A 9,176-nucleotide genomic window follows, 5' to 3' on the forward strand; every position below is an offset into this window, starting at 1 on the left:
AAGTGAAATAAAAAGGTCAGCTAAGAGGACAGAAGGTAGAGAATGGCTCCCCCTTGGTCCATAAGACAATACACTGACAGGAAAAAAGGGGGAATGTAGGCTGGGAAGTTACACTGCAACAATGATCAGTAGGACATCTATTGTAAGTTCTTACACAACCATAATACATCCTTAGACCACTGTTGTAGTATCCCCAAAACTATTGGATGATTCTCAAAGCTAACATTTAGAAAGAGTGCAATCTAGCAACAAAAACCAAAGCAGAATAATAGTTTAAAATGCAGAAATAGGCAGCTAATCAAAGTCACTCTGCAAACCTGGCTGAATGATTCAAAAGACAATAAAGACTCCCTTTACAATAAAAAACAGTAATTCTCACTTAGAATTTGGAATTAGCACGTTCATCCTGTTTAACGGGACTTCTTCAGATTCAATTAAAACAAGATGAACAACTTCCTTTTATAGTTTCCAGAACCAGGAAATGACATCATACTTCTCTAAAAACACTTCCTGTAGCAGAGAATAAAATCAAAAATAAAAAAACAATTTACAACAATGAAGGCTTCCCTTACAAACACCATAAGATACTTGAAGTGGAATAATACAAAAAAATGAAATAAGCATAAAAATGAGTTAAAAGAAATCACTTTCAAGAGAAACTTTATATCCTAGCCTTTAATACTGGCTTTAGTGCAATAAAATCATTACGCCCTGGGGGGTTGCAAGCATTTAATTTTAGCTGCCAAAAAACTTTTTTTTTTTCTAATAACAACTTACAATTGCCACCCCTCGGGTTAATGTATACCCTTTCCAAAATGGCAAATCTGAATGTATTACAGGAGTTGTTACTTTCCATGTGCCTGTATAAAGCATTCTTCCTATTTTGTTTCCTAATTTCATAGTAGTGCTCATAAATTCTGTTTTTTTAATGAACCTGTCGGTTTTCCCGACATAAAATGCTGGACAGATACAGCACATGGCCAAATAAACTACACCCTTTGTACTACAGTTCCCATACTGAAAGATGACCTTTGCCTGATTCGTATTTTCTAGCTGTATTTCTCCTTTGAGATATATATCCTCACACTGATTACAACATCCACACTTTTTGGTCTCCTTGTCTCCTGCATACTTTCCTTTATTCTTACTGTCCTCTAAGTTAGCCTTAATATTCCTACCTGTTTTATATACAAAAGGTGGGCTATTTCCAAGGAATGTGTAAAGTTCAGTGTCACTCCTTAATATATTCCAGTTATTTGTTATCACTTTTACCATATGGGAATAAGGGCAATATTTCAAAACCATAGCTCTACTAAAATTATTTTCAGATGTATTTTCGTGTATGGGAGGTAAAATCTATTCCCAATAAGGGTTTGTGTAAAGTTCTCCATTTAGACAAAATGTAGTCAGTGGTCTCTCTAATACGTTTCTGAGGGTACTCCCTTTCCAAAAACATAGTACCCACCATACCTAGTTCTTTAACCACTTCGGTATAGTCAGATGTCATTCTTGCTGCCCTAATACATTGTCCTTTAAGTATGCTTTTTTCTGTGAATAGGGAGGACAGCTATTACATTTCAAGTACAAATTACTAAAGGTGGGTTTACGGTTGATGTTGGATTTAAAAAGTACAGTTGTGTACACTTACCATAAATGTAGATGTTCAAGTGTAGTCACTGCTGCAGTCATTACATTTGGGCAATCTGCTGGCAGGTTGCCCTCAGTCGGCCTGATTAACAAAGTCTTGGGTCCTGCATCGGTTGCTGTCCCTTCTTCCATGACGTCAGATCGTAAAGGGGTATAAAACATGCAGCAGACATCATTACATCAGTTTTTCTTGAACCAGATGTCAGGTGTCCCCGAAAAGGGAGCAAATAAAATTAAAAGCACAAAAATATACCTCCAACCAAAAGCAAATACACCAAAAAGGCTTTTAAGCATAGTAACAGAAAGTAGAGGTATATTCAGAGACAAACGGGGCTGGAGGGAAGGTAACCAGGACTGCAACAGTGAATACACTCGAACATCTACATTTATGGTAAGTGTACACAACTGTACCATGTTCATCGTGTTTCACTGTTGCAGTCATTACATTTGGGTAGATTCCCAAAGCTATGGTTGGGAGGAGGAATTTATACAGCATTAGGACCAGCTATAAGGCCCTGTAAGATAGCAGTGGCAAAGCCAGATCTGGATTTAGAGAAAATTGGTAAATGATAATGCTTGGTGAAAGTATGCACAGAACTCCAGGTAGCAGCTTCTAGAATATCTCTGGTAGGAACACCTCTGAGAAAGGCTGCAGAAGTAGATGCCGCCCTGGTGGAGTGAGATCTGATTCCCCTGGGGGAGAGGTTTTTCTTGGTGCTTATAGCAGAAATGAATGCAATAGCTTATCCATTTAGAAATGGTTTGTTTTGAAATAGACTTCCCCTCTGCCCCAGCAGCAAATGCTACTAGCAATTGGTCAGATTTTCTTCAAAATTTAGTTCTGTCCAAGTAGAATCTAAGTTGTCTGTGCATGTCCAAGGAATGCAGAATCTGTTCCCCTTTGTTCTGTGGATTGGGAAAGAAGGTTGGCAAATGAATGGACTGATTAAGAGCCACACTGGAAACCACCTTGGGCATGAAGGATGGAATGGTCCTCAGAGATACCCTGTCCGCATGAAAGATGATGAAAGGCTCCACTGCCATAAGAGCCTGTAATTCAGATATCCTTCTAGCTGAAGTGATTGCTAAAAGGAAGGCTGTTTTCCAAGAAAGAAATTTTAAGTCTGCAGTAGCAGCAGGCTCGAAAGGAGGTAGAGTGAGTTTCTACAAAACAAAGTTAAGGTCCCAGGCAGGGGTAGGAGCTCTCCTGGGTGGTCTCAAGTTCTTTGCCCCTCTGAGATGCTGCTTGAGCAGGGGATGAGAAAAGAGGTGTGGGTTCTGTGTTGTAGTGAGCTGAAATAGCTGAAGCATGGATTTTAACAGAGGAAAAAGACAGGCCCTTGTGAAGCATCTCAGTTAAGTATTGCAAAATCTGAGGTAAATTGGGTGCTGCTGTGCTCATCCCTAAAGACTGGTTCCAGGCACAGAATCTTTTCCATTTGTCAGCATAAGATTTTCTAGTACTATGTCTTCTCATCTCCAAGATGACATCCATCAGAGGTTTGCTGAGGGATGCTAAGGGTGAATTTAAGTGATTAGCCAAACTGCAAGGCTCAGTGTTGGAAGATGATGGTGCAGAATTTGGTTCTCCTGCTGAGACAGCAAGGAAGGTGTCTGAGGCAGGTGCAATGGAGATATTTGTGACACACTGCGTAGGAGCGGGTACCAGTGTTGGCGTGGCCACTCTGGAGCAATCAAAATCATTCTTGGTTTGTCCTGTTTGACATGTAGCAGAACTTTGCAGAGTAGAGGCAGAGGGGGAAAGGCATAGAATGATAGGTTTTTCCAGTTGAAGGACAGAGCATCCACTTTCCAGGTTTTTTTGTGGGGTGTCCTTGTGAAAAATGTGTCCAACTGATAGTTCTGGGGGGAGGCAAATAGATCTATGTCTGGGCTCCCCCATTTGCTTGTCCGTGGTTCCAGTTTCCACTTGTGTGGGTCCATGAGATTTCTGCTTAGTCCGTCTGCCAGTGTATTCAATTTTCCTGGCAGGAACTGAGCTTGTAGTTGCACTTGGTAGCTCAAGGCCGTGTTCCACAATGCCATGGCTGGTCTTCAGTGGGGGTAGGAATGTGTACCCCCCTGCTTGTTTATGTACCACATAACCGTAGTGTTGTCCATCTTTACCATTAGTTGTCCTGGAAGAATGTAGTCCTTGAAGGCTGTCAGAGCATTCTGTACAGCTAACATTTATTTTTGATTGATATGTAGGTGCACTTGATTTGGGTTCCATTTGCCTTGAATGCACTTCTCTGCCAGGTGAGCCCCCCATGCATAATCTGATGCATCTGTAGTTAGGGTTTGGGCAGCAGGGGGTAGTATGAATGGCAGTCCTTTGTTTTGGTGGCAGGCCTGTGCCCACCATAGGAACTCCATGCGTAGGCAAGGTATGATAGGAATCACTGTTTCCAGGCTGTGACAATGTTGACTCCATAGACTTTTTAAGTACCACTGTAGTTTCCTCATATGCAGTCTTGCATATGGAATTAGAAGAATGCCAGAGGCCATGAACCCCAAGGCTTGCAGTATTTGTCTTGCAGATAGCAGGGTTTTTGTGGCCACTTGCTTAAAGTAAGTTACCAAATGAATTTGCTTCTCTGGCGTGAGGAAAGCCATCTGGGCAGTTGTATTCAAGCTTGCACCCAGGAATGTAATCTGTTGAGAGGGTACCAGTTGTGATTTATTTTCGTTTATGGTGTACCCCAGAGAAATTAGAACCTTTTTTACAAATGCCAAATGATTTAGAAGAATGTCCTGGTTTTCTGCCTGAATTAGACAATCGTCCAGGTATGGATATATTTGAATATTTCTTTGCCTGCAAAATGCAATTACTGGAGCCAGGCACTTTGTGAATACCCTGGGTGCAGTAGACAAGCCAAAGGGCAGTGCAGAGAACTGATCATGCAAGTAGCCTGCTTTGAAGCGTAGGTATCTTCTGCAAGATTCCCTGATTGGGATGTGCAGGTATGCTTCTTTTAAATCTAGAGTTGCCAACCAGGCATCTTTGCCTAGCATATGAAGTAACTGGTGAAGAGTCAGCATCTTGAATTTTGGAATGTCCAGAAAGGTGTTTAGAGTAGAAAGGTCCAGAATTGGATGCCATGATTTGTCTTTTCTGGGTACCAGGAAAAGCCTGGAATAGAAAGCTTATCACTTTTCCTGATCTGGTACCGGATAGATAGCCCCCATGTTTAAAAGGGAAAGTACTTATTTTTGAGCCTCTGTCCACTGATTTGGGGGCAGGTCTGGCCACCCGTTTGGTGTTGGCAACGTGTGGAAATAAAATCTGTATCCTGGGACACTATATTTAAAACTCATTTGTCCCAGGTTATGAGTTCCCAGGTTTTTGCATGAAGAGCAATCTTTCCCCCCAAAGGGGCAGCTAAAAGGTAAGTGCTTGGTTATTTTAAAGGAAAGTCATTGAGACTGTTTACCATAGGGGGGGTGTCTTATTTCCAGTTTTGGAAGTGGAGCCCCCCCCCATTGCTTAGTTCTGAGAGTCCCCTAGGACTGAAACCTGGTGCTGTTGGTGTGTCTGGATTTGGCTTGAGAGGATCTGGAAGGAGCTGGAAAGGACCAATTCTTAGTAGGCCAGTGCCTACTAAATCTTGGAGGTTGCACTTGTAAGAAATCTTTTACAGTTTGCATAGATTTAACTTTATCTTCCATCTTTTTTAAAACGTCTTCAGCCTTATTGCCAAACAGGCGGTCCTGATTTAAAGGAGCATCCAACAATTTCGCTTTAACATGATCAGGCAGAGATTGCTCCTTAAGCCAAGCATGCCTTCTAAGCACAGACCCAGTAGCAGCAGCCCTGCAAGAGGCCTCTAAAGAATCAAAACCACATTGCAAAGTATGTTTTCCAACTTGTTCAGCAGAATGCAATAAATCCTGTAAATCTTTATTTTCCACACAATCGGAAATCAACATAATTTTCTGTTTAAGCAGTCCAGTAATATGCTGTTGATATTTTAAGATATGAAATTGGCAGTTTAAAGCCCTGATTGCCAAGGTTGCAGAAGTATAAACCTTTTTCCCCAGCTATCCAGCGCCCTGGAGTCTCTATAAGAAGGGTTAGGATTTTTAGTAGTAGAAGCCTTAATGCCCTTAGGCCTCAGAGAAATGGTTTCAGGATCTGCAACAGGATTTTTGAAAAGGAACTTGTGGGACTCAGGAACACTGTAGTATCTGTCAGGTTTACTAGGAGCTGGAGGCAAGGAATCAGGGGCCATACTGGATTCCGAAAACACAATCAACAATGTCTACTACAGGAAATATAGCCAAAGGCCTATGCTGAGGTAAAAGAAGAAAATCCCTAAGCCTCTTTTTTGAATCAGAGAATTCCTGACTTTCCCAGTGGAAATGCTCCCTTAAGGTATGTAAAGTTTCACCAAAAGAAAAATCCTCAGGGGGAGAAACAGAGGGAGTGGAATCCTCTGCATCAGAATCCTCATAAGTAGGTATGGACAAATCCAGGTCATCAGAAGAGTCAGAAGAAACAGAGTCCTGATCAGAGGATTCATAGTCAAGCTCAAAGGGGGGGGGGGGTGACTACCCCTGATTAGAGTAATTAGATCCTCAGCCATTTTGATCATTTGTTTTTTAGGCATAGGGGCATGAACATGTGGCCTGGGCATCGTTTTTTGCAACAGAGCGAGATTTAGGCTTTAGTATTGAAGGTGGAGTTGGTTTAATATGCAAGTCTTTAGGCCTGAATACACCCTCAGAAGCCGGTGCTGCACAGTGACTCCGGACCCATCCAAGGTAGAGACATCCGCAGGTTCCATAGGTGAAATATCTCAAGGCATACCGGACTCCGAATGGGTCTCAGTAGAGGCCTAAGAGTCAGAAGAAGCAGGTATCAAGGGCTGTGAAAGCACCTCACTGAGTACCGGCGAACTGGTGACTGGCTTAGGAGAAGCGTCGTCGGCAGTTTTGGACCTCGACGGCCTGTCTCTGTCTATCTTTTCATTTTTTTTTAAATCCCAGTAGTCAAATGGGTAACAGATGTCATTTCTGGATAATTAAACAGAGAACCAAAATATTTAGAGGCAAAACTTTACAGTCGACAAATAGTGCACGGATTAAATAAAGCACAAAACCAACAGCAAGGTACATCGTGGTTAGGGCCTAGGCAAGGAATACAGTACAGATGAAAATCTTTATGAGGTATTTGCTTTCCACAAGTAATGCAATTATTAACTTTTACTGACAATGGTAAGGAGCAAGGAATAGTTTCCCCAAAGGGGTACTTAGCTTTAAGTTGAAGACTTCGGTTCTGAAACTCGAAAACGAAAATATCAGGAGTCGGCCGACCGGCACTTGCGAACTGCTTCTGCTTCGGGCACCGCACGGCAAGAAAGACTGATGTAATGACGTCGGCTGCATGTTTTATATCCCTACCGACCTGACGTCATGGAAGAAGGGACAGCAACCAACACAGGACCCAAGCCTTTGTTAATCAGGCTGACTGAGGGCAACCTGCCAGCAAATTACCCAAATGTAATGACTGCAACAGTGAAACATGAAGAACATCCTCTGTCAGTGTGTGAGATGTAACAATCTAAATAAGCTAAAACTTCCAAATCATAAGTGTGAGCGAACTCTGAAATAGGAACATTTGCTGTTAAGATACATAAACTTCTCTATATCCTCAGTTTCTCCTTCCCATGAATAAAAATCATCAAGGAAACATACACACACAGTTTGAGATTCTTTTTGAAGGTACTATTAAAAACATGTTGATGTTCTCATTCAGTTAAAACTAAATTCGCAAATATGGGGGCACAAGAGGCCCCCATAGCAACCCCTTTTATTTGCTTAAAGTATTCACCCTCATAAAAGATAGTTATTTTCTAATACAATAGTCATGAAATTTAATGTAGTCAATATCTTATCATTGTCTAAATTGGAGTGCTTAACCATTGATTGATGAAATAATTCCAACCCCTCATCTTTGGGTATGGAATTAAATAAATCCACTACATCAACGGTAACAAATTTTAAATCTTTGTTCCAAAGTTCATGTTTCAATCTCCCTAAAAAATCCCATGAGTCTCAGAGTATGTGGGGGATATTGTCATGTGTGTGTTTTAAAAAATTATCCATGACTACACCAAAAGGGAATGTTTTGGACTTACTCCTGGAGACTATCGGTCAGAACGGGGGATGTAAAATGAAGCTGTGCCATCAGTTGACATCCCACCATTATCCACCCCATCCCCGCAAACAGTCACATTGCCTATACATGCCCCATCACCAGTGGCCACAAATGAGTGACAGTTGGCGGGTGGTGGCATGGGACAGGGCAGTGTGGTGACTATGGCAGGTCTGTAGACAGCAGCCATAGCTGGACGCCCGGCGAGGTACCACAAAGGCAAATGTACAGGGGTGCTCTTAGGAGGGCTGCTGGCCATCATGCCCCTGGTAGAAGTGCCAGAGCAGGTGTCACCAGACACGTTTCAGACCGCCATGGATGCACAGGCACGTATCTAACATTATACCAGACAGAGTTTGAGGCTCCAGAGGGCTACTCATTCTGCTGAACTTGACAACATCCGTGATCTTGCATGTGCCCACTATTATTTTGCAGAGGCCCTGGGTAGACAACTGGGTGAGATGGTGGGAATCCTCGACCGTGCAATGTCTGTGTTAGGGCATATGGTGGGAGTAAAGCAACAGACACATGGACGTAGGTCAGCACCACCAACAGGTAGAGGTCTACGTGGACATGCAACAAGACACAGCTGCTCCTGTAGTGGCAGTACCAGCACCAGCACTGCAGGTGGGTGCTGTCCACACCACAACATAGCAGACCATGTGCACATGGTCCTGGCCAATCTCAACAGGGACTTGGATCCAGCGGACATTTGTCATCATCAGGGGAGAGTACCATATCTGGGCTTGTACCTGGTAGTGCCCGTGGAACCCCTAGCAGGCAGAGTTCTCACGTCCGTGGCTGGAGACGGTGAACTGCACACACCCTGCCATGTACGGTCTGCAGCTGTCCAACAAACCTCTGCCTAGGGCAGCCACATGGCAGAAATGTGTGCATGCATACACACACACACACACACACACACACACACACACACACACACACACACACACACTTCCCCAACACAGCTAGGGCATCTCCATACCTACACACAACACATCTGCACAGCCCAATTAATAATGAAACCTCTAACACACACACATGATGTCAACCAAATGGCTCAGCCTAGGTCTCTGGCAAACCCACAACACACCCTGTGCATATGATGATACCTGTGCCACATCCCTGTCATCCATACCATCGATGCAGGGATAGGCTAATATGATTCTGATGCACATGGTGAATGTACTAAGGTTTAGCAATATAATGCTGTGCAACTTGTTTTCAGCTGGAAAGTTTAATGCTGACATGTCAGGATATGTAGCTGTTCAGCCATGATGCATTACAGCTGTTATTAACATTGACTGACTGTGATCTCCATAATGTATACAGTTTGTGCTGTAGGTGTCTATGCATCAGCAGGATGTTGGTT

The 9,176-nt window shown here is 42.8% G+C and overlaps 1 protein-coding gene across 1 annotated transcript in view; it reads right to left on the reverse strand.

Annotated features, from left to right (window-relative positions):
- Positions 1-487: 487 nt before the first annotated feature.
- LOC122810644 (carbohydrate-responsive element-binding protein-like) overlaps positions 488-9,176 on the reverse strand; it is a 672,712-nt gene continuing 664,023 nt past the window's right edge. Inside the window, exon 6 of the mRNA XM_044082217.1 lies at positions 488-510. Within this exon, the coding sequence (XP_043938152.1) occupies positions 488-510 (23 nt within the window). The remainder of the gene's footprint in view (positions 511-9,176) is intronic.

Source organism: Protopterus annectens, chromosome 9.part0 (genome assembly GCF_019279795.1).
Source record: "Protopterus annectens isolate FY-2018-M chromosome 9.part0, PAN1.0, whole genome shotgun sequence".
In the NCBI taxonomy this organism is placed as follows: Eukaryota; Metazoa; Chordata; order Ceratodontiformes; family Protopteridae; genus Protopterus; species Protopterus annectens.